The 24202-nt window shown below is 41.0% G+C and overlaps 3 protein-coding genes across 3 annotated transcripts; 2 read left to right on the forward strand and 1 right to left on the reverse strand.

The window, feature by feature from the left end:
* The first annotated feature begins 1021 nt into the window (after positions 1–1021).
* Positions 1022–13634, forward strand: znf292a (zinc finger protein 292a). The gene is made up of 8 exons (XM_051396081.1): positions 1022–1203; positions 3348–3502; positions 4458–4536; positions 4888–5023; positions 5166–5368; positions 5680–5816; positions 6790–6931; positions 7081–13634. The coding sequence occupies exons 1-8, from the start codon at positions 1054–1056 to the stop codon at positions 13195–13197; spliced, it is 7119 nt and encodes a 2372-aa protein (XP_051252041.1). The 5' UTR covers positions 1022–1053; the 3' UTR covers positions 13198–13634.
* An 887-nt stretch (positions 13635–14521) lies between these two features.
* On the forward strand, positions 14522–20448 carry orc3 (origin recognition complex, subunit 3). Its single transcript, XM_051394266.1, has 20 exons — positions 14522–14688; positions 14858–14912; positions 14998–15095; positions 15538–15676; positions 15813–15917; positions 16034–16197; positions 16296–16435; positions 16656–16815; positions 17276–17389; positions 17493–17626; positions 17776–17839; positions 17927–18043; positions 18157–18236; positions 18579–18712; positions 18890–18984; positions 19124–19221; positions 19314–19455; positions 19617–19733; positions 19916–19995; positions 20192–20448. Exons 1-20 carry the CDS (start codon positions 14665–14667, stop codon positions 20295–20297), a joined length of 2166 nt encoding a protein of 721 aa, XP_051250226.1. The 5' UTR covers positions 14522–14664; the 3' UTR covers positions 20298–20448.
* Positions 20443–23848, reverse strand: LOC127359985 (akirin-2). Its single transcript, XM_051394267.1, has 6 exons — positions 23680–23848; positions 23162–23341; positions 22779–22922; positions 22510–22659; positions 21757–21828; positions 20443–21608 (listed from the first exon to the last, which is right to left on the reverse strand). Exons 2-6 carry the CDS (start codon positions 23337–23339, stop codon positions 21598–21600), a joined length of 555 nt encoding a protein of 184 aa, XP_051250227.1. The 5' UTR covers positions 23340–23341; positions 23680–23848; the 3' UTR covers positions 20443–21597.
* Between the last annotated feature and the right edge of the window lie 354 nt (positions 23849–24202).

Consider the following 24202-nt stretch of genomic DNA (forward strand, 5'->3'; position numbering starts at 1 on the left):
TTAAAAAAAAAAACCCTTATTCTACAATCAGAACTAGCAGCCAAACTATATGTCAAGTAGGCAAAACACAAAAGAATTGAAATTAAAAACGACCTCAGAGAGAAGCTATCGAAGTGCTTAAAAAAACGAGGAATTATTATGGTAACTTTAACTTCTACAACTCCATAGCATCTGAGCAAACTCCAATTACTGATGAAGTTTTTGTGATATGATCAAACTCCAGAATTCAAATTATTTTGAGATTTTGAGATAAATGCTTATAAGACGCTTATATAAAATATAAATGTCAATTTCTGGTGTGTGTAGATTGTGATGTGAAGAAATGTAAGTAAACTCCATCAGTTTATTTGTGGAAATAAATGTAGCCTCATTTTGAGGGTAATATTAAACCTGAAGAACATTATGGTGGTGCACATCATACTGCAGCAACTACTTAATACTTACAGTTCAGCATCACTCTTCTTTAAAGAGTTTTTTTCATTTTTTCTCAAGAATTTACAAACATAGTGTTTACACTAATAGACTACCACAAAGCACATGCTACCTTTTGGGTCAGGTGGTTAATCAGCTGTCTGACCCCTGTTAGTGAACATCTGCCCTGCTGAAGTCGCACAGAATCAGGGATGCTGTTGACAACAATATCTGTCCCTCCCATGCTGGAGGCTGATTGAAACTTGTCTTGCTGGAGCCTACTGATGCTCACTGCCTTCAGGACACAGCCGACCTGCAGTGTATCTGTGCTATGGATGGTAGGATACAGCATGGTGCATTCAGGGGGAAGTCCAGTCATCCTGAGATTAGCTCATAAGTAAACCTTTCACGTCCAGCGTTGTGTGCTGCAGAGTGTGATGTTGTGTCACTGTAAGGTCATGGATGCTTTGTTGACATCAGGGGTGTGTGTGTGTGTGTGTGTGTGTGTGTGTGTATGTGGAGCACACTGTGTACTCACCCTCCCCCTCCCCCCTCCCCCCCCCGCCCCCCCCGTGCGTGCGCGTGCGTGTGCGGGTCTGGCAGCGTAACATCTGTGCGTACGCGGTCGTGATTGTTGTGAAGATGGCGGAGGGGGAGACAGAGAAGGAATATGACACACGGAAAGCTATCGAGGAGCTCCGAGAGCGGTTCCAGGGTTTGACCACAGCTTTGAAAGAGAGCTCGCAGTCTCCGTTGGAAGCCTCCCTGCATTTCTGCCAGGAGTTTTGCCAGGTTAGCCCGTTTCTCCTGCTGCTCATCCCGGGCAGCCTGCAGCCCCTCTGGCTTCCTGGCCGAGGATGCGCGTCTACGCTTGCTACAACAATGTAGCTAAGGAGCTAGCTTCCCTAGCTAGCTTGCCTGGCATTTCAAGATAGGGGGGAAAAAAACTCCTCCGTGGTTTTCAGCCATCCTCTCAGTGCTGTTCGTCGGTGGCTTGCACTTATTTGCAAAGTCTCACTATCCACGCGGCGAGAAGTCACACCAATGTGTGCGCACAGTGCATGTATTACTCGTATTTTCCAGGCCAGAGAGCTAATAGCAGATGGATGTTGCTAGCTGGTATGCAGGGTCCCCCTGTCCTGTGCAGTGGTCATGCTGTGCAAAAAATGGATAGCTACGTTAGCGAGATTTTACAGGGCGATTGCATTGATATGCACTGAATTACATGGTTGTAACCCCCGTGGAAAATATCTTTCAAACGCAAAAACTCTGCATCTCCATGCTTGTTTAAGTTTTAGCTTGGTGTAAAAAAAAGGGGGTTACTTTTTGTGAAGCTGTTTTATCGTACGGAAAGATCAATGATTTTTCCAAGGTGCTAGCCCAGGCCTTGTGCACTAATTAATCCAGCTAACCACATCAGCGGAGATGTTTATTACAGTCACATAGTCAGCAGCAGCAAAAAAGATGTTAAATTGATGGCAATGTTCTAGCCAGCGATCTGGCTGCAGCTGGCTGAGGCAGTGATTTAAAAAGGGAAAGTGTGGCAGTGGTCACTGACTCCATTACACATCCTCCTCATTAATTTGCCCTGACCATGTAAATATCATGCGAGGTCTCCGTTTACCTGATATCCCTCTGATACTGCAGGGATTGCCGCCGTTGCACCAAATTAGTGTGAGATTGTTGGTTTGTGTGTTTAACACATTAACCGGCAAAGGAGGAATTCATTCAACTTAAAAGTTATTTGAGGGAGAGAAAAAAAAAGGGGGGGTGGTTGTGTGGGGGGCGAGCTTCGGGCTGTATGCTGTAGTTGTGTGTGCATGATGGAGACTTATTTAGTAAGAGTGCAAATGTAGGATAAATAAAGTCATTCAGGGTGAAATTGATGTGCATGGATACCGTGTGTGTGTGTGTGTAAGAAATGGAGGGACATTGCAGAGATGAAGGTTAGGCGTTACTTGAGCTGAGTGGAAGAGAAAAAAAAAAGAGGGGGGTAAAAAAAAGGCTTTTTTTCCAGAGCTACATATAACTTTGGTGCTTTGTTTGGTGTGCACATCTTGACTGAATTATATAATCAGTGTATAATAACATTTTAAAACATTTTTATTCTTGATAGTTTGTGAGTGTAGGACTTTTTTTTTTTCTTCATCTAAAAGTTAGCTGTGACTTTTATTAAATCAAAGCGAACTGTAAAGCTTAAAAGTTTTACAATTTACACTGTTCTTCAATCTTTGTATTGAGGCCTAATACAGAAAAATTTGTTTTTTTTCTCACTAAATATGTTTGATTTTGATAGTCGGCCTTTATGATTATGAAAGCTACATTTTGTCTTTTACCACCAAGGCCAGAATTAGCTTGGCATCTGGTATTGATAAACGGGCATCAATAAGTATAGTTTGTCAATATGTAATTACAGCTATACAACTGGGTGCACTGAGCTGAAGAAAGTATAAATACATCTTCAATAAGGACAAAAATAATAGTAGAATAAGAAAGAAAAGGGCTGAAACCAACTGTTAGTCTCATTATTGATTCGTCTGTCAGTTAGTTTCGAGTCTATAAAATGTCTATCACAATTTCCCAGCGTCAAAGGTGATGTCTCCAAATTTGTTGCTTTATCCAGACAGTTGCCCAAAAGAAATTCAGTTTACAAAGCAGAAAATCATCACATTTGAGAACCTATAAACTGCAATCTGCAATTTTCCTGCTTCATTAAGGACTTTAGATTAATTGACTAATTGTTTCAGAGCTAAAGAATGATTTTTTACAAACTTTGATTTTGATACTTTCTTTTACAAGATTGTTTTTTTTCCACTGCAGACAGTCGATCCTTACCACCAGCTTTAACTTAACATTCTCAGCCTTTAAAAAAAAACAAAAAAACAATTGATCTATCAATAGATTTGTTCTGATTGTGGTATTTTAATCTCTTGCAGGTCCTTGTGGAACATGCTGGTCGTTGGAAAACTGATGAGGATCCACTGCCTTTGCTGGAGGTCTACACTGTGGCCATCCTCAGCTTTGCTAAGGCCGCCTCCTGTCTCTCCTCCGAATGTGAAAACGTGCCACTCCTACTTGAAAAGTTAGCACTGTGAGTAAAAACTGTAAAGTGGTTGTCACTGCAGGAAACGATTTCTCGACGTCCTTTTATATTTTTCTTATTCTTTCAAACACCATCTTTATTATAAACTTGACCTGTAATATGTGTTACAGAAAATATAATGCTCAAATTGTATGTCGGAGAAAGATCATTAAGTCTTTCTTATACAGTTTTAGTGTAAAGTTGATGTGGCAAAGAATGGGTTACATGTTTCTGATGTGCACATAACAATAGACCAAACATTAGTTTGCGTTGCAGTCTGCTGGTGTAATTCAGTATTTGGTCGACAGTGATCTCTTTAGATATTACATCAAAGATGCACAATATTTGACAGAATGAAACAAAACACATCCAAATCCCAACGGAAATTTAGATATAAAAAGTCTGGAAATACTCTGTAATCAGTGTACATTCAGGCACTATTCAGCTATTTGCACAATGTGCTCTTGAAGTAGTTGTGGAGGCAAAGTCCTTGAGGCTGTAATACAGAGTAGAAATGTAGGCTACCTCTTGGGGAGCTTCGACATATTTGGGATGAGCTGCAGAGTATACTACGCACACCGAGGAGCAGTGCATACACAAAATGAACCGAGGTGACAGTTATTAATGTGAAACATCTAACATAAATCATTATTGATCACAATAACTGATCTGGCAATTCTGAGATCTTTTTCATTGCATATGAAAAACAACAGTGACTATTTAATAACACTTGTATCTGTATTGATCCAGAAAACTGTCTGACTGCTAGGATTACACTGCTTTACACCTGTCATATTTCAACAGTTCATATTTGTCATCTTTATTATATTTCCAAAATGTCACACTGACTTCAGCAGCACACACTGTGAATAATTATGTGTGTATGGTTACCCTTAATTTGTGAAGTGTGTGCACATCCTTGACCTAAATGTGGCTTTAACAAATGGCTGTGTTGATTTCACAGGAGCTGTGCGGAGCTGCTGCTCTTACTGCCCCAGCATGTCCCTGGTGCCTTATGGGAGGAGTTTCAATCCTCCATGAAGGTCAGTATCCCCAGGGCTGTTAGGAGTCTTTCTCTGAGGCTTGTTTTTACAGCGATAAGCACTGAAAAGTTGTTATTAGAATTCACTTGGTTTAGCTCATCATTAAAACATAATAAAAACAAAAGGGCTGAATGTTTGGTTCTGTAAGTTCTCTCTACAAGAACATCATTTTATGAGATGTTGTGTTCACTGCTGCTTTTGAAGAAATGTAAACAGTTGAACGGTGACCCAAATTCACTACAGTAACACTGTTATAGCAATTACTTTAGACTCTTGACTGGCTATCGAAAGTATTACTCACTGAGGTTTTAGTGATTTATTTACTACACATTTATTTATCTTCTGTTGCAGTTGGCACACGGCCTTTTGCAAGAAAGTGGGAGCACACAGCTTCGCCTCCTCTCAGTTCTGGCACAACAGGGTGGCGTCTGGTCCAACACCACACTAAGCAGCATCCTGTCCAGTCAGATACTTCAAACTGAGCAAGGTTAGTTCTCACTTGTTGCCAGCTTGCACTGGTGTAATTACCTGATTTCTAATTGTTCATTGTCTGTATATTATTGTCTCTCGTCAGCAGTTTCTTACCTTTTGTGTCCGTCTTCTCCTTGTTTTAAATATTTGTTTCTTAGTTCATGAGTATCTTGAGTTGGAAGGCCCCACGCTTCTGAACATGAGAATAAAGCACCTAATCAAAGTGGACAGTGTTGATAAGGCTGCCATTCTTGCAAAGATGTGCTCAGAGTACCCGGGATATGAAGGAAAAGGAAACTTCAAACAAACCTACTTGCTTTGCATCTGCATGACAAAAAGTCAGGAGCAGCTAATGGAAGAGGTAAGAAATGACACAGTTCCTTGTACACACACAAAGTCATTACATTTAACACTTGCACAGGTGCTTATTAAAATTCCTGTATCTTTAACCCAGTAAATCTACCAATTAGCAAACTATAAATGTAGGTCATTCCTAAGTTTGAATGTTTTTTGTGTAACTAAATAAATAAAACAAGTCGACTATTCGACTAAAAACAGAAATGAACTTAAATTGAATCAACAAGCAAAACTTTGTTTAAAATGTGTAATAATAAAATGTCCCAACAGTGTCAAATGTGACAGGTAGTAATTTATTTTTCTCCAATCTGTTAGATTGCGTCGATAGACTGTAAAGATGCTCTTGAAATGATCTGCAACTTGGAGTCCGAGGGAGATGAGAAAGGAGCTCTCTGCTTATGTTCTGCCTTTCTCAAGCGACAGCTTCTCCAAGGAGATGTGTATTGTGCCTGGTGAGTGCTGCTGTTTGTTTCAGATAAATACTCTTGGAACACATATAGAATTACCCTCAGGAATACAGTGGTCATGGAACAGATTTATTATGCAATTGACTTTTATCTAACCAGAAGCAATCCCTGGAGTAAACATGCATAAAAGATACCATCACTGTTGATTAGTGTTGCAGATACTGACTCTGTATGTGTGGTGGTTAATGTCTGATAATAGTTTACTTTAGGGACAATAAATCAACTGTAAACGAACAAGTAAGTATTTATATAAAGTGGTCTTTAATCAATGCCTTTAAATATTTGATATTTTGATATTTGAATAGAGTCGCAATAGTCAGTTCAGTCAGCCAACTCACGTTTGAAATGTTTATTAAGCAGTATAGCATATTTAGATTTTGGCGTCTAGGCTCCGACCTCATCACTCCCCGCAGATATGTTTACATAGAGATATTGGGGAGTGATGCACAAATACCTTAACCCCCAGTCGGAGCCTACAGGTGGATGCTGGGGTGATGGTGGGGCTTACAGCGCAGCAGCAGCAGCAATACGGATGCAGGGCAACAGCGGCATTGACAGAGCAGAGGGAAAGCTGGGAAATTGTGCAGTTTAAATAGACTGCCAGATTGGAAGGGAGCGCTTGGTTAGTGATTATGGAATAAGGCATGTCATGTGTGTAATCAGCGCAACTCGAGTTGACCTGCTCGCAGGCTTCGCTCCATTTAATTGTTTTTCAAGCAAAAACATCAAACATTTGGTTCCAAGTTCGTAGACGTGAGAATTAGCTCATATTCTAGTAAACTGAGTATTTTTGAGTTTTTGGACTGTTGGTCCACGTATGACGATGTCAACTTGGCATCTAGGAGATTGTGATAGGTATTTTTTATTGTTTGCAAATGTTTTATTGGCAAAATGCATTCATCGGTATTGAAAACAATGGATAGTTGTTTTTAATAGTTGTGTTTATGATGTTTTCCAGGGAACTCACACTGTTCTGGAGTAAGCTACTCATGCGTTTAGAGTCGTCAGCTGATGCATTTCTTGGACACAGCAAAGAGATGGCTCTTCTCTGCAGAAGTGTCTGTCATATTCTGTTTCTAATCAAAGTAATCCAAAACGAGGTAAGAAAAATAGGCTACAAATTTGGAACTGGTTGCAGAACCATTACTCATAACCATTCGCACCAACAATGACTCACAGGTTACTGCATCTGTTACAGGGACCTTAAAATCAAATCCTTGGCATTTATATTACTTTTTATTTTCCGTAGGTTGGAGAGGTGGGGCTTCCAGTGTGTGTGGAAATGTGCATTCAAGCTCTGAAAATGACATCCAGTGACCATAAGGATAGCAAGTCTACCATCTGCAAGACTATTTCCTGCCTCTTGCCAACTGATCTAGAGGTTAAGCGTGCATGCCAGCTGACCGAGTTCCTCCTCCAGCCCACCATTGACTCTTATTATGCTGTGGAGTCACTGTACAACGAACCCGACCAAAAGCCGGAGGAGGACGGGAGTCTACCTGTGCCCAATTCCTTACGCTGCGAGTTACTGCTGGCCTTGAAGACACAGTGGCCTTTTGATCCAGAGTTCTGGGACTGGAAAACACTGAAACGCAACTGCTTGGCATTGATGGGCGAGGAGGCATCAATTGTGTCATCTATTGACACACTCAATGACACAGACGAACAGGAGGTGGAAAGTGCACTTGGTAAACACCCAGAATACAGAGACCTGGAGGACTTTCTGTTAACCACTACAAATGAACTCAATGAAATCACAGATGAAAGAGAAAAAAACAGAGAGGCTAAAAAACTTCGGGAGCAGGGTTTTGTGTCCGCTCGTTTCAGAAATTGGCGAGCCTACATGCAGTATTGCGTTTTGTGTGACAAGGAGTTCCTGGGTCACAGAATTGTTCGCCACGCGCAGAAGCATTTCAAAGATGGAGTGTATCTTTGTCCAATTTGTGCTGACAGTTTTGAAAGTAGGGAGGTTTTGGAGCCACATGTAGCATCACATGTAAAGCAATCTTGCAAAGAGAGACTAGCTGCAATGAAAGCTGCTCGGAAGGTAACCAAACCACCTCAGTCCCCTAAAAGTCCATCAAAAAATTCAAAAGTTGCTGCCAAGGTGAGCATTAGTCCTGTTAAGATTGAATCTCAAATTGGAGACCAATTGGCGTCTCCTGTTAAGATAGAACAAACTACATCTGACACACACATAAGTCAAGACTGTTTCTGTCCTGTCAAAAACTGTTCCAAGGCTTTCAAGTTTTTCCGTAATCTCATGGCTCATGTCAGATCTCACAAGGACGACGAAGAGGCCATGAGGTTTTTGGAGATACAAAAACAAAAAGTGGTGTGCCAGTATTGCAGACGGCAGTTTGTTAATGTCAGACATCTTAATGATCATTTGCAGATGCACTGTGGCAGCAAACCATACATCTGCATACAGTTGGACTGCAAGGCCAACTTTAACTCCAATTCTGAGCTTCTCATGCATAGAAAAACACACCCGGAATTTAAGGCCCAGTGCATGTTCCCTAACTGTGGCAAAGTTTTCAGTGAGGCTTACTTGTTGTATGACCATGAGGCTCAGCATTACCTTACCTACACCTGCCAAACAGATAACTGTGGCAAAATATTTTACTCACAGTCTCAATTCTTGTCTCACCAAGAGAATCATTGTACAAATGATGCAGTAAACAGTTTGCCCATCACAAATCAAACCCCCCCTGTTACTCCAAAAGTACAACCACCACTCGAGAGCACCCCGAGCAACGAAGACTCCTGTTCTGCATATATGAACGAGGCGTCTAAGGAAAACACGTCACCATGCACGTTAGCAGATGCTGCTAAAGAAGTCGTTCCTGTGAGGGTTAAACACTCAATTGAAAGCATGCTGAATTCTGCAGCAGATCATGAAATAGAAGAACCAGAGAAATGCTACACTCCTCTGACAAACCCCACTTCAGCACCAGCTGATGTGAAACCAGCACCTGAGGCTCCTGATGCACCTCCAAATGTGGCTGAGCAAGGTGACGTCCTTCCAGTGTATCCTGTGCCCAGTGCCACAAATCCTGTGGCAAGTCAACAGGGAGAGGAGATTAACAATGCCCAAGGCAATGAAGTTCAAAAAGCAATTCCACAAATAATTTCTCCAAGTCAGATCAAGACAGAAATTCCTTCTTCGCTGCAAGGATATCCTTCCAGCACGCCAACTGTGACTGCTGGCAGTGAGGAGAACCTGCATTGCTGCCCATATAATGACTGTACAAGGGCATACAGTACAAACAAAAGTCTGTCTAGGCATGTGAAAAAGCAACACCCTGAAATATTTGAAGACTGGAAATTGGCAAAGAAATATAACAAAGTGGCCAAAATTACAGCAAAAAAGGCACCAAGTGGGCCAGCTTCACCTAATCAGTCTCAGAATCTGGGCAACAGGCTGTCAAATCAGCCAGGAATACTATGCAACAAACCTGGGACGCAGCAAACGGATTACCAGAAGGGATGTTCAACCTCACCTGCCCAGTTTTATCCTGGATCAATGGAGCCTGTGCCTATCACTCCAATGGTGAACCCGACAGTGTACCCGTCATGGGGAAGCCCAAATAATGCAAGTGGAATGATGCAGTCAGACATGTCCCAGTCATGGTCTTCATCTCCCATGAATAACTGCTATCCAGATGCCTTCAACATGAACGAGTACCCCTCTCGGAGCTATCCTCAATGGCAGGCAGACCCTTATCAAACCACAGCATCTCTCCCAACTGATAGAGATAATTCAGTGGCAGCTATGCATGGTCCCACTACGTCACACGCTCCTTCAGATTCAAGTTTGATGTCCCAGTATGTGTCCAGTTCTCTGATGCTTGACAATGGAGGGCAAATACATAATGGAGGGCATCAGTATGGACTAATGAATCCAGAAGGCAGTGGAGACAGCGTAGATGTGAGTAAAAGCAGAGCCAGTATGACAAGCCAGTTGGATAATGGAAACAGTATCTCAACAATTGACAGCCTCCCTGAAGGAAGTTACCACACTCCATATGCTCAGAGTGAAAACTCTTGTCATACTCAGTGCTCATCTGTCGATATTCCCATGAAATGTCTGAGCCCAGAGGCCCATGTTGCATTAAAAGCTACAAATGAAATCATTAAAAGAGAGAATATGTCCACCCCTGGTTTTGAACCAATGGACAACTCTGTGGATGGCATGCTCAGTCCACACAGCGTGACTCACACGGACTTCCCTTACGATGAGGACTGTCCTAATGTTGACTGCGAGGCTAGTCCCTCAGATGAAAAGGCCAGTGACCCTGACGTGCAAAAAGGAAAGCGCAGCAGGTTGAGTAAGCGAACCAAGTGGCCAGCTATCATTAAGGATGGCAAGGTCATCTGCAGGAGATGCTTCAGAGAGTTCACAAGCACCAAGTCTCTCGGGGGTCACTTGTCTAAACGCTCACAGTGCAGGCCTGTAGATGAAATCGACCTCACGGCTGATCTGCCAACATCTTTTCTTGATTTTCTCAATGACCCCCATGTCCCTGACACTAACGGAGGAATATACAACACGTCAAATGGTGATTTCTCACAGGAATCTTCTAGCTTGACCACTTTGACCTCACCCATGGTGTTGAAGCAAGAGCCCCAATATACAAATATAATGGACTATTCAAACTCCTTGTCTGTTTCTCCTGAAAACCAGCAAGAGAAGGCAGTGGAGTTGGCTAATCCAGCCCTCGCTGTACCTTATCAAGAGGATCACTTGATGGAAATTTCACATGCCTTTCAAAGGCTGGATTTGATTGAGGCTGCACAAGAGAAGATGCGGAGAGAGTCTTTAGAGCAAAATATCAGTCGCTGTGATACAGCCCCTGACACTGAAAAAAGTAAAATACTGAGTAAAAGTGATGACAGGCCCATTGAAAAGGTACCCAAACCTTTTAAATGTGACCAGGATGACTGTGAGTACTCATTCATGACAAAGGAGGCATTGTTCAAACACTTGACTAAAATGCATGATTACTCTAATGAAATGATAGAAGAACTAAAAAGAACCCCATCCAAACTGTCTCCATATCCTTGTCAGATTTGCCCCAAAACATTTACGAGAACAACAGGCCTGCGAATTCACTATGAAAAAGTCCATCGATTGTCAAAGGCAGAAATGCAGAAGCTAAGGATCAGTGCTCGAAACAGGCGTGCATTTAGACTTAACAAGAGTGACGTGTTTATTAGCCGTGCCACCACTGAAGCCAATAGCAGTCACACAACGCAGTCTGCAGTGGTATTACCTGCTATAAAACAAGAACCGCTTGACATTGCAATTGCACCTCAAACAGAGAATGAAAACAATCCACAAGTTCCTCAAATCACCTCACCAGGAGATGCGGTTACACAGGGCTTTACGCCAGAGGTATCAACTGTTACACAACTACCATCACCTCACAGCTATTTGACTGATAGGTCGTTTGTTGAGGTGGCACCAGCAGCTCATGAAAAATCCCCAGAGCAACCTCAAGCGGCTGTTGTAGACATGAGTCCAGATGTGAAACGGAAATCTAGTTGCCAAGAGAAACTCAGTCCCGTTGGCAAAGCAAAGGAGCAGCAAGGACGATCAGATGTGTCATTAAGCAGTAAAGTAAAAGAGCCAAAGTCCAGCCCTTCTACTGCATCTGCTTCATCCTCCCCAGAGAAACCCAGCAGCTCCAAAAACACACCAACGAAGGATGAATCCCAAAGGAAAGAGAAACCTCAGAGAAGGTTGAGCCTCAAAATGTGTGAGGCAGAGAACGCTTACAGTCCATATAGACCATATCGCTGTGTTCATGAAGGATGCACTGCCGCATTCACCATCCAGCAAAATTTGATTCTCCATTACAGGGCCATGCACCAGGCATCTCTGCCCCCCAGCAAACCTGAAGTTGAGACTGAAAAGACTAGTGTTAAAAGTGGACAGGAGAGCAGTCCGTCAGTAGGCAAAGATAATGAAGTCAGGTGTCAGGTGAAAGACTGTTCAAGGGTGTTCATGGGAATCACAAGGTTAGTGCAGCATTATCTCTTACTTCACAAGTTTACCCGTGACAAAGCCACCGCCATGATGGCCAGCATGACAATAGGGACTTTCAGCTGTGACCGGCCGGAGTGCGCTCTCCCCTTCAACTCTGTGGAAAAGTACATTGAGCATATTAAGAATTTCCACAAGGAAATCGCAATCTCTGAAAGCGGCTCAGTTGATCCCACTTTCAAGTGCGAGTATGCCGAATGCGACCGCGTTTACACTACAAAATCAAACCTCCTCCGTCACCTGATAAAAAAGCATGAGTATGTCTATGATCCAAAAACAAGTGATGGAAGAAGGACTAAATCAGTGGGGCTTTTCCCGGGGGTTAGCAATGGGAAAGAGAATATGGAAAACAAATTCAAATTGAAGAAGAAAAACACTAAAAAGAAAGATGGGAAGTCCATTGAACACTGGAGTAGTTTTGGAAAACCGACACTAAAAACCCACGAAGAGGCATCAGCTATGTGCACGAAGAAGTCTGCCCTTCAGTACCCATGCATGATAATAGGATGTGATGCCGTGGAGCGGGCGGAAAGAAGTATATTTAAGCATTACACCACTCATGGCCTCACAGAAAGATACATTGAAGACCAGAGGAGCCAGTTCATTTTCTGCAAAAAGTACTCACGCGCCAGGTTCAAAGAAGCAAACAAATCAGAGGGGGCGTCATGCTCATCTTCTGAGGACACGGAACCAGAAGACGGCGAAAAGCCCACTGACCAGAGAACAGATGATCTGGAGGATAGAATAGGCCAAGAAGACAGCAAGCTGTCCAACGACGATAGTGCAGAATCTCAAGCTTCCACTGGGACAGAAGGAGGAACTAAAAGAGGCCGTCCCAGAAAACCTGCACAACCTACACCAGCTTGTCCAGAAAGGATGCAGACCCTTAGGAATCGTTCGACTGTTAACAGTTCAAGAGAGAACTCAAATCCTGGTACCCCCACAGTCCAAGAACAACGTGACGACGGGGTAACGCCAGGGTCTTTCAAGCCTTTAGGACTTGAGGACTCTTTCCTTAAGTTCTTGGAAACCTCAGAGTCAACGCACTCTTCCAAGCGCAAATTAAATGACAAATCTAGTGCTGAACTGCCGTCCAAAAGACAACAAACTCACAAACAGAAATCTGCAGTGAAAAGTAAAATAACTGGCTGTGAAAATCTTGTAGACTTCAGAAATCCCCTAAATCTCAAATCAGTTAGCAATGTAAAGATTGTCATGGATAAAACATTTTCAGATGGTGCTGATCTTTTGCTAAAGCAGCTACAAGACATGAAGCCCATAGTCATAATAAAAAAGTGGCTTTATAGCGGATCATAGCCCAATGTTTTGTTTTCAACTCGATCTCACTCAGGATTTGAGAAGTTATGCTGCAGAATGGTTTGTTTGTTAAAGCATCAGATTTCCAACTGATAACAGTCATGGTCACAGTAAACGATAAAAATGGCCTATTTTGTACTTAATGAAATAATGTCTTGGATGATTTTAAGTATGTATGTTAGTTATAATAACCAGGTAATCTATAGGGCATAGATTTTAGAAACATGTTTGTATTTATGCTTAGTACTGAAGATGTTTTTTTTTTCTTTTGCTAAATGGAGACTTTTAAAGAAAAACAATGTTTTTATATATCCCTATGGGATTTCAAGTTCTGTTTGTATTTATTTCATCCTTTTTCAACACTAGTAGACCTATCTGTAATATTTACATGTCTTCCACAAAGTGTTCAATAAAATGTTACTGGTTCTTTTTGTAAAGTAGTGTCTGCATATCTTTTTTGTGTTGCTGTGTCTTTTCTGGTATCTTGTTTTAAAGAGTTTAGTTGACAGTAGGGTTAATGCACTGTTCTACGGTTAATGATACAAATGCAAATAGATATAGAGAGAATATTAAATATACCATATAAATAAGAGATGTGGTTTAAAATGAATAATATTACTTGTACTCACTTATATTACTACTATTGGAACTTTATTATTAGTATTAGGGACCATCATCCTTACATGCTTGTCATCTATAAATATGAAAATTTAACATTGCAGTGTAAAAATAAAATAAATACACAGCTGGCCTAAATATCAGCATACAGTTAAATGTGAAGTAAATTGTCCAATAGAAGAATGACCAAGTGCCAGGGACAAGAAGACACATAATTTGTCAAAGAGAAGCCAATTAAGTCTCTATGATTTTTATAAATGATAAAACAAATACATAATACAAACACTAAATTGTATAAAAAGTCCTCTAAACACAAAACAATTTGCTCAAAATTAATCCAAATAGCAGTTAATGTGTTCAATAGTTGGGTTCATTGTACAGTTTTGAATATAATATGAAATATCAATAAAATGTGTCATTTAGTCCTTAGTTCCTCAGTTTACTAGATGATAGAAAATGGGTTAGTAACCACTGCTTTAAGGGGCGGGGAGTGTTCAACACCAGCAGTGTTAAAAAGAAATCCAGCGCAACTAAAACTAGAAGGAGGAATAATGTAATTAAACTTAACTCAGGTCAAAGACTTTAACATTTGCCTTATTTAAAATGTGGTGATGACTGTCAATGCATTGTATTAAAACCGATAGCTTACAAACTTACCAACACTACGACGAACACCCGCGTACGTTTATTAGCTGAACACAACCTCTTCCGCCAACGTCACAGTGGCGGGAAGTAGTCGCTCCTTCGTAAGGCTCAACACAAGCTGCATTTTAAACACATATATTTTACCTTTAAACGGCCACTGACTGAACTATACTAAACACAAAACCTCCGTTACACGTATTTGAGATGACTACTACATCTGTGTCAAAGGTAACGTAACATTACGACGTAATTTATACATTTAAGGTTATGCTTGATCGGCATCATGAAGCTAGATTGCCAATCGTAAAACAACATGGCCACATCAGAAGCTGAGTGTCTTTGTTTATGTTTACAGTTAACTGGCACTGTTTGTAACTTACTGTCGTTGATATTTCAGGGATGCTTTGTTTTCAAGCCCAGTGCTAAGAAGAAGAAGAAGACACTCAGTTTGGGTGAGATAACGTTTGTATGAGAGCATCCTCCCTCAGGTCAGATATAAGTGAGCTGTCAGATGACTTTTTTGCCATTTGTCCACAGAGGATCATTTCACCAATGGCTGTGAGGGTGCAGACAACAGTGAAATACGATTTAAACTTTGTCAAGATCTGTGGCACAAAATTAGAGCAGACACAGAGGTAAGGACATACTGTATATTCACCATGTTGTTATCCTTGGTTTAAAGTGGTGGTGTCGTGATTTGGTTCATTTTTAAAACGCTATAAGCATTAAACTGAACATCTAGCAAGTGTTTTAGAGCTATGAATGGCCCATTAGCTGCGTCTGAACAGCTCATATAATACAAAACCAAAGCAGTGTTTTACTATGTTACCCAATACAACCAGATGTGGTGACAAAAACAGGTGATACCACATCTACTCTACAACCTCAACCATGCATTATTGTACAAAAAACCAGTTTGATTTGCAATTCAGTTTTTTTTTATCATTATTTTATTGCAAAGAGATTGTTAGTCAGAAGACAGTAAACAATATTCTGAAAATATTAGCCTGAAACAGGGTCTTATACACAATTTATTGAATTTGTTACAAAAAAACCCATCTTTTTGCTGCCTGTAAGGTTTTACAGGATGAACTCAACAGGAAAATCTTGGACAGCTTGCTGGACTTCACGAGGAAGTGCTCCTCCACTCGCCAACACAGTGACTGGGCATCACAGATGAGGGCCAGTGAGATTCCCACTGCGGCTCTTGTGCTCGGTATGTTGATAACATTTATTGATGTAGAATATAATCAAAACGAACCATCTCCACTCTCTTTACATTCCTCAATCGTCCTGTGGTATGCCTTTTTTTGTAAAGCCTAATCTGACTTTGTGTCCTACATCTTCAATAGGTGTGAATGTCCCGGACCATGACATGACCTTCCAGAGTCTGTCTGAACTGCTGCAGCAGTCTGTCACTCCTCATGTTGCCTCTGTACAGGCCAAAGAGTGTGGAGGTGAGGGACTCCTTGCATTGCCTTTGATTTTAAAACATGTCCCTTTTGTATCTGTCATATACTCTCACTACAGTTTGTGCTTTTAAGTCTTTATATTTTCTGCTTTATCATTTCAGCGTTGAAGCATTTGATGAAGAGGGTCCTGGAGAGGCTGATGGATACTGTTGTGACTGTGGATGATGAGGAGGAAGAGGAAACTGAGCAGACCAGTACTCAGCTCCACAAGAGTGTGCACTGCTCCCTCAGTACACTCTGTGATTGGTACAATGCAAAAACAATGGTGGGACCATAAAGCGTTGTTTGTCTACATGATTTTACATTTGCGCTTGTATAAAAAGAGTTTGATGACATGAACTCACTTTTTTACCTGAATTTCAGAAATCCAAAACTGGCACTCCTGGAAAAAAGCGTAGTTCTCCCGTCAGAGATGATCCACAGCAGCCTCCTGTTGTAATCATTTTCAAAGATTTGGAGGCTTTCAACCCAAAAGTTCTTCAGGACTTCATACTCATCTGCAGGTAAGAGTTTAAACAATTTAACAGCTTCCTTCAGCCATCTCCTGTTTTAGCCAATTTCCCGTACACCTAAACTAGTGTTATACCAAGTGACCTGCTGAGAAAAAGGTCGTCCACCACCTTGTAATATCGGCTCTAAATGGCTGAACTCTTGACAGAACACACAGTTTCGATTCAGTTCAAATGTTAAAACAGTATCTCTGTGTATATTTCCTCTACACAGCCGATACGTTGAACGTCTTCCACTGATGTTCATCTTTGGGATCGCCACGTCACCCAGCACCATCCAACACATGCTGCCCCACTCTGTGTCCTCCCTCCTGTGTATAGAGCTCTTCCAGTCCCTCTCCTGTACACAGCACTTGGCCACAGTTATAGACAAGGTAGTTTTCACCGTCACAGCTAATTTCTAACTGTATAGTTTCTGTTTTATACTTATATTCTATTCTTATTTTATACACCTCTAATAATTTAAGTTTCTCTATTTATCTCTAAGTATTGTTTCCTTGTGCTGCTGTAACACCTGAATTTCCCCTCTGGGGCATCAATAAAGGATTATCTTATCTTATATTATCTTAACAATTTAAATATATAACAGTTTAAGTGTTTAACTTGCACAAAATCTACATCTGTGCTGCTGTTCAGCATTATTTTATACATTACATATATATATATATATATATATATATACATATATATATATATATATATATATATATATATAAAAATAATAATATATTTTATTACATGATTCAAAAGAGTGTGTTAAACAATTCAGTGCAGCCTTTATAGAATGCGTTAAAATGAATTCTATTCATTGTATTTTTTTGTGTTTGTTTCCAGTTGATCCTGACACCTCAGTTCCCTTTTAAGCTCAACGGTAAAGTGATGCAAGTGCTGATGAGCATCTTCCTCTACCACGATTTCTCGGTGAGAAACTTCATCAAGGGCGTTCAGGTACAGAGTAGCTTCAAAATACTTTTATCCATTATGTATCTCTCTGTCTATAGATGTCATTCAGATATGTGGTAAACACACTCTCGGCTTTGTCTTGGTGCAGCTGGCCTTGCTGGAGCACTTTCACTCTCAGCCTCTCAGTGTACTGTGCTGTAAGAAAAAGGAGGCTCTGCTTAATGTGATGCAGCTCAGTCACCATGACTTGGAGAGCATAAGGCATCTGCTGTCCTTCAGGAGGTACAAACGCACACAATGTGCTTTTCACACATGCAATAACTCACTCTCCACTTCTAAGTAAAGTTAATCTGTTGGCAGACAAAAATGGCTGCAATTAGTGACTTAAATCAGGCACTTTCAATCAAGTCTAACCTGTGTGTTTTTCCCAGGTATGTAGAGAAGCAGGAACCTCAGGAACAACTGAATCTGTTTAGAGATGACACTCATTTAAAGGTACGTTCTCTACACCCGAGGCAGCGGCCAATAATGATTGCACACAGGTGGACAGAATGTATGTTTCTTTTTTCTTCCTGTTTTTAGGAGGTGTGTCAGAAGCTGATAAAAGACCTTCGCAAATACCACAAGAACTATTATCCCGTCCTGAGGTGTCTCCACACTCTGACCTCATCCTTACCTCGGTACCCACTCGGAAAACAGGCAAGAAATGACCACTTTAGAACTGTACAAAGCACAAATTTAAAAACACATGTTGAGTGTCAGATTTGTTTTTTACTTGGCTTGATGTAACACTGTATTATCTGTGTGATAAGGTCAGAGAGCTCCATTTAATTTGTCTGGAGAAGAATGTATGGGAGAATGAGGATTACCAGACAGCCATGAAGCTTCTAAAGTAAGTCTGGACAATAAAATCTTGATTCTAGCCCACTGTTTGAACATAATCCTAAAATCTAATTTGTAGTAATATGCAGTAAGTCTTACAAGTATGTACTTTATTTACACATTTTACCACCAGATGGCAACATATTCAGGGATATTTGGAGCATAATGCTTCTTCTGGTGGCTCAATAGTCATGAACATACAGTAAAATAGCATTGCTCCTTTGTTTGGTTTTTATTGTGGAGCTCCCCTGAACAAACCAGACTTTAGTCCAACAGAAACACAGTCTGAAGTTAGTCACTTGGGTTGCCCTGTACCATTCAGCTGTAAACCTCAACCTTGGTTTCCCTTCAGGATGCTGGCTAAAGACGAGCTGATTGCTTCGCTACAGAGATGTGTGGAGATTCTGCAGCCTGTCAAGTCAAAGAAGATGAAGAAGGCTCTTGTCGAGCTGGAAGAGCTGCTCGCCAAGTTCAAGCAGTTGGATAGTAAGTAGTGAAAATAAAAAGTAACGTCATGTGGGTATTACAGATTCTTACTTTGCCGTTTGACCTGGGGATTGTCTCTTTTCTCAAATAACTCTTACTGTTGGTGGAATAGGGAATGGAAATCTACCGCATACACAGCACTCCTTGAATTCTTGTCTCTTGTCTTGTTCTTCACAGCAGTAGCTGCTGAAACTCTCCCCTGTGTGGAAGATTGTATCACCTCTCCAGTGAAAAATCTTCAAAAGAAAACCGATCTCTTCCAGCTGCAGAAGGTTTTTATGGATTTATGAAGAGTGTTATCTCTGCAGCGTTTCTGTGAAGAGATTCTCCGCCCTGCCGAGGTGTTGTAATACTTTGAGGTGTTGTAATACTTTGATTCATAAATTGTCTGCTTATTTCCATTTACTCTAGACGCTGCTGGAGATGAACGAGTCTCGGAGAGCCAAGAAACTGAGCCCTTTTGAGGTTCTGCGAAATGAAGCTCTCGAGTTTATCGACGGCTTAGTGAAGTAAGACACGTTACCTCTTTGCTCTACTGAAAATTGTGCTGCTACGATTTTTAAGTAAATTCTTCTTGGGCTAACATCACTCTCGCACCTAGGAGTCACCTGTCTCCCCCTGAGTCTCAGACACTGAATGAGGTTTGTTACTACAGTTCTTCTGCCACTGTGAGACGCCACCTCAATGCAACACCTCGTACCTCCATACAGGCTGCGCTCAGCAGTCCCTACTATTATCTTCAGGTACATCGGCCGAATATTATTATTATTATTATTATTATTATTATTAAGTGTGTAACTATCTTCACACCAGGAGAGATGGAAAGCAATGAAAGCGTGTAAGTATAGTGATATTTAAAGAGTGTGATCAGCTTAAATCTTTGGAAAAATCTCTTGACTTGTAGAATGAGAGCCTAAAGACTGAGGATGGGACCGTCTCTAATGCTGCTCCGGATATCTGCATTGCATACAAACTCCATCTGGAGTGCGGCAGGCTGATTAACCTCTACGACTGGCTAGAAGTGAGTATATATAGTGAACAGTTGGGCTAATCATGTACACCACTTTTCAACTTTGCCCTACAAACTGTGATGGTTGAGAAGTTTGTTTTTCATTCTATAGAGGAGGCTTTATTGATCCTAAAGGATCAATATGTCACATTATTGATCTAAAAATCAAACATTGGCTTGTTTTTTGTTTTCAGGCCTACGCTACTGTGGTTTCTGCTGCTGAGGGTAACAATCCAGATTCTGACAATGTCAGGAAAGTGGAGGAAGTCAAACAGTATCCTTCTGTAACTTTATCCACTAACATGTTTTTCCTATCGCGCTGTTCCACCATTTTAATACTTGGAAACGGACGAGATAAAAGTTTTATGGCAGATGAGGTGGGTGGAGTGGTGATTTTATAAAAAAGATGTTACTTTTGGCCACAGCATAATCCACAAGAAAGACATTTTGTTCCTTAGCGTGTTCTCTAGTGCCCGTTTCATCCAAGCCGTGTCCGAGCTCGAATTTCTGGGCTTCATCAAGTCCACCAAGCAGAAGACCGACCACGTGGCTCGACTCACCTGGGGAGGCTGCTGACCGAGCCAAAAGAAACCAAACGTACTTCTTTACTTACATCTGTGGCTGCCGCCTCCCTTCATTTAAACTCTTATCAAATTTAACTTGGATTTATATTTTGTGCTGTATTCTTTTTCCCCCACGAATAAAATATGTGAGTAGTGTCTGATAATCATGGACATGTTTATTTTTTTATTCATAGTTGTGTATTAAGGAAAAACATACACATACTGTACCCCTATCATGAGAGAGTACAATCAGATGCTGGATGTTCCAACAAACATTTGTAGTTGTATCTGCAGCGATAAGAATCTCTGGTTGAGCCAATATGTTGCTATACTGAAGGCACAGCTCAAATACAGATGCATAGTATACAGTTAATTGAAAGAAAAACCAATAAAGCCAGGAATTTTTTTTTTTCATAAAATACAATGAATAAAGAAAAAAGAAACAAGGGTGCACAAGCTTTGCAGGAGTCATAGTTGACATCAGGTTTTTGGGGCAATCATTCACCAAAGTACCATCTTTAGGGAAAAGCCTGCGACCTCGACAATTCTTCATGAGAGGATCAGGATTTCTGTGTAACTGACTTCACTTGAGGAAAGAGGTTTTTTTTTTTTTTTAAATAGTCAAGGATATCAGTTCATTATAACAGTACTATAGAAATGTCTTAACATGCATCAGAACAGTTCTCAACTCTTAAAAGATTTTTTATTGTTTTGTCCAATAAGTACATTGGTTTCAAAGTTATACCAGTAAAAAAAAAAAGTCAAAAATAAATAAAACACTGGTAGGGAGAAAAAAAAAAAAAAAAGGTCAAATTAGCCCACTTTATGCTGAATTTAAAAAGCAATGAACAGAGGACAAACTGCAAACATATTCTCTCTGTTCAGCTGTGTTTCTTCCCCTTTCTCTCAGATTGACCAGCAAACCTTAAGTAAAACTGCACTGCTTTATCATATTTACATGTAACAAACAAGAAAACAAGTGACAAAGCCTGGAATGCTGGGAATCATTACAAAAGTGAGATAACTGTAGATACACGTACAGCAGGAGGAACATAGGCCACTGGTAGAGATAGGGTCCATTAATTTACATTAGGAAGCACCTTGTTGCTTACAACAGAGTGGTAACAACTGACAACAGCTCCATATAAACCTTTGCCCAAAGACAGAAATATGGCACAGTAAGAAAAGTTTCATTTAAACTAGCTAAACTGAATCTCTTACAATGATGAGCATTTTTTTTTTCCTTTCTTGAGATATCGCATGATAGCTTGCAGCAAGAGAAGGCCGTCTTGCAAAAGATTTCTGTGCCACACTCAGGAAACATCTGGAGAAGAGGGAGATGAAATAAAATACAGAAACCAGGCTTGTTACTTCAAACTTCAAAGGCGGAGCTCAAACTAAGATCCAAGACTTACAGTATGCCAGTGAAACAGGAATGTGGAAATAATTTTAGATGAAATGAAAGAACTCACAGCTTGCAGGTTGCTCCCCGAATCGTCGCATTAGCTGATCATGTGTGAACTTCACAAAGGTGTCATATTGTTCTGAAAGAGAGTACACGGCAGGAAATCAGAATGACAAGTAACACATGCAAGTAAAAGGACAATGTGAATTACCCTTTGATCTTGTCATTTCGCCAGTGACTTATCTTTTAACTATGGTACAGATTACACACACACACACACACACTTATTACAAATTTTACTAATATAACTTACTCTTGTCAGGAATCAATCTAGTCCCACATTCAAATACAGCATTTTGAAGTAGAAACCAGCACCTTTCTAGCACTGCTTAGTACAACAAGCTCTGAATCACACAGAATCACACTGATGCATATTAGTGCTGAAAAAACTGGTCGATCAATTTGGTTGATCGACAGAAATCTTATGGCGAGTCTGATAATAATTCAGTTTATTTACCAAGAAAAGGACATGCCATTGTAATTTAGAGGGTTTGTTTGCTTCCAGTTAAATGATGAATTTAGTATATTCGTAAATGTTTGCCAATCAAAATAAAACCCGACTATTTTAGTGCAGAGAAGATAAGTCACTAAACAGAAAATTGCAACAATCACCAATTGCTGGTTCTAGCGTTACAAATATGAAGATTTGCTGGTTTTGCTCTGTGTTATGTCAATGTAACTTGAATATCTTTAGGTCTTGGACTGTCGGCTCGTGTTGCTCTGCGTCTCCACAAGGCATACTTGCTGAATGTGCACAAACCTGCCAATTTCGAAGTCATGGTCTCCTCATATTCCTCCCGCACCTTCTCTTCCCTTTCTTTCAGCAGGCGTTCACAGATCATTCCAACTTGTCTGAGGGTGAATAATGGCTGTTCTTTTCTAGTAGGAGAAATGCCTCCAGAGGACGTTCCTGTACAAATCAAACAAGGAGCCTAAGAACTGTGGCATGTGTGGTATTTCTGATTCACAGGTACATGTCACAGTAATTTTGGAGAGCCCCCCCTGCAGGTAGCGTGTTGCTCAACCAACCTGGCATGCTGGAAACATTCATAGTAGACGACTGGGATGGGGACTCTGGAGAATAGCAGCACTCTGACTGTTGGTAGCCTCCATCTAGATGCTTCCTCTTTTGTATGCGTTTGTACTCCTGCTTGATGCTGTTGAGGATTTGTTCTAGAGGAACAAAAGAAAGCACACACACACACACACACACACACAAAAAAGGGCAGAAAAGAGGTCTATTAGTGAAGACAACACAGCGGTCATGTCAGGAAGTCCTTAACTAAACTTTAGCACTGAGAAGCGTATGTGTTTTCTGGTGTACTATAATGAGGTTCAACGTGTTGCTAATGCCTCTCAAGCCCCCGGCTGATCAGCAAGCAGGCCAACTTGACCAACATTAGTAACATTACCTGCACTAAGTGTGGACGACGACTCCCCAAATGGCGAGGGCTCCATGCTAAGATACTTCCTAGGGGATGAGGATGAGGAAGACGGGGTCACGGGGATGCATCTTCGTCGTTTAGGGGACGTGGGACTCATCAGCGGATCGAAATCCATGGTCCTCTTCAGGGTGGCTCCACACGCCATGACTTCAGTTTGTTAAAGGGAGAGGGGGGGGCAAAATACCGAAACAAGACAATAATGAAGCAATAACATCGGTTTATTTAATTCAACTGCTAACAATGGCTATTCTTCCACACGACTTGCTCATTCCAGAGTGAATTGCTCCGCTAAATGCGCTCTCCTCCGCGGAGGAATAACATGCTGAGCATACTGCGCAGCTGAGGCTTTAAATATTTGCTAGCAAGCTAACGTTAGCTCTGCTTGCTAGCTAATAATCAAAAAGAAAACAAAGCTAACGTTAGCTCCGGCTACCGCTGGCAGAACAGTGCGCTCCGGTGTACCTTTGAATAAAGCTGCTTCCTACCGTTTGGGGGGGAAGTCGGTCCGTCCAACTAAGTTAAACAACTCGTGTTGTTCCAAAAGTTGCTTCCCAAAAGTTGAAGTGACGATCCGCCGGCTGCGGGCCAACTGTCTGCTGTTAGACAGGGGAGCTAGCTAACGCAACTTAGCTGCTTGTTTTTGATATGAGGCTGTCGGCTTCTCTGGCTCCTGACGTCACGTGTGAAATGCTTCCGCAATGCATTCTGGGTTATGTAGTGAAACACAGGAAAGTATAGGAAATGAAAGGTTGATAACGTCTCAGTTATAGTCCACATAAATTGGTAAATAATCTTTTTTTTTTATTGAATTTGGTTACATTATAGCTGCATTATATTAATCAGCAAACTTGAATCAGTCCATGAGAAATAATAGATGATGTCTCTTTTACATCCACAGGAGGGCAGTGTTACACAAAAAGAAACAGACTGTTGACCTCGGTTTATAAAGCTGTGGCTCCCAAAAAGTCCAGGAGCCACAAGATGATTAAAACAGTAACAAATACATGA

This window comes from Dicentrarchus labrax, unplaced genomic scaffold (assembly GCF_905237075.1).
Source record: "Dicentrarchus labrax unplaced genomic scaffold, dlabrax2021, whole genome shotgun sequence".
Lineage (NCBI taxonomy): Eukaryota > Metazoa > Chordata > Actinopteri > Moronidae > Dicentrarchus > Dicentrarchus labrax.

What these genes read in the sequence shown, in the direction of transcription:
- znf292a (XM_051396081.1), top strand. Translation starts at nt 1,054, where the DNA reads ATGGCGGAGGGGGAGACAGAGAAGGAATATGACACACGGAAAGCTATC. An exon ending in TCTGCCAGGAGTTTTGCCAG is followed by an intron (nt 1,204 to 3,347) that starts GTTAGCCCGTTT and finishes AATCTCTTGCAG; the next exon opens with GTCCTTGTGGAACATGCTGG. An exon ending in AGGAGCAGCTAATGGAAGAG is followed by an intron (nt 5,369 to 5,679) that starts GTAAGAAATGAC and finishes CCAATCTGTTAG; the next exon opens with ATTGCGTCGATAGACTGTAA.
- orc3 (XM_051394266.1), top strand. Translation starts at nt 14,665, where the DNA reads ATGACTACTACATCTGTGTCAAAG. An exon ending in ATCTCTTCCAGCTGCAGAAG is followed by an intron (nt 18,985 to 19,123) that starts GTTTTTATGGAT and finishes CATTTACTCTAG; the next exon opens with ACGCTGCTGGAGATGAACGA. An exon ending in TTTATCGACGGCTTAGTGAA is followed by an intron (nt 19,222 to 19,313) that starts GTAAGACACGTT and finishes TCTCGCACCTAG; the next exon opens with GAGTCACCTGTCTCCCCCTG.
- LOC127359985 (XM_051394267.1), bottom strand. Translation starts at nt 23,339, where the DNA reads ATGGCGTGTGGAGCCACCCTGAAGAGGACCATGGATTTCGATCCGCTG. An exon ending in GTCGTCCACACTTAGTGCAG is followed by an intron (nt 22,923 to 23,161) that starts GTAATGTTACTA and finishes TTGTTCCTCTAG; the next exon opens with AACAAATCCTCAACAGCATC. An exon ending in GAATGTTTCCAGCATGCCAG is followed by an intron (nt 22,660 to 22,778) that starts GTTGGTTGAGCA and finishes TGATTTGTACAG; the next exon opens with GAACGTCCTCTGGAGGCATT.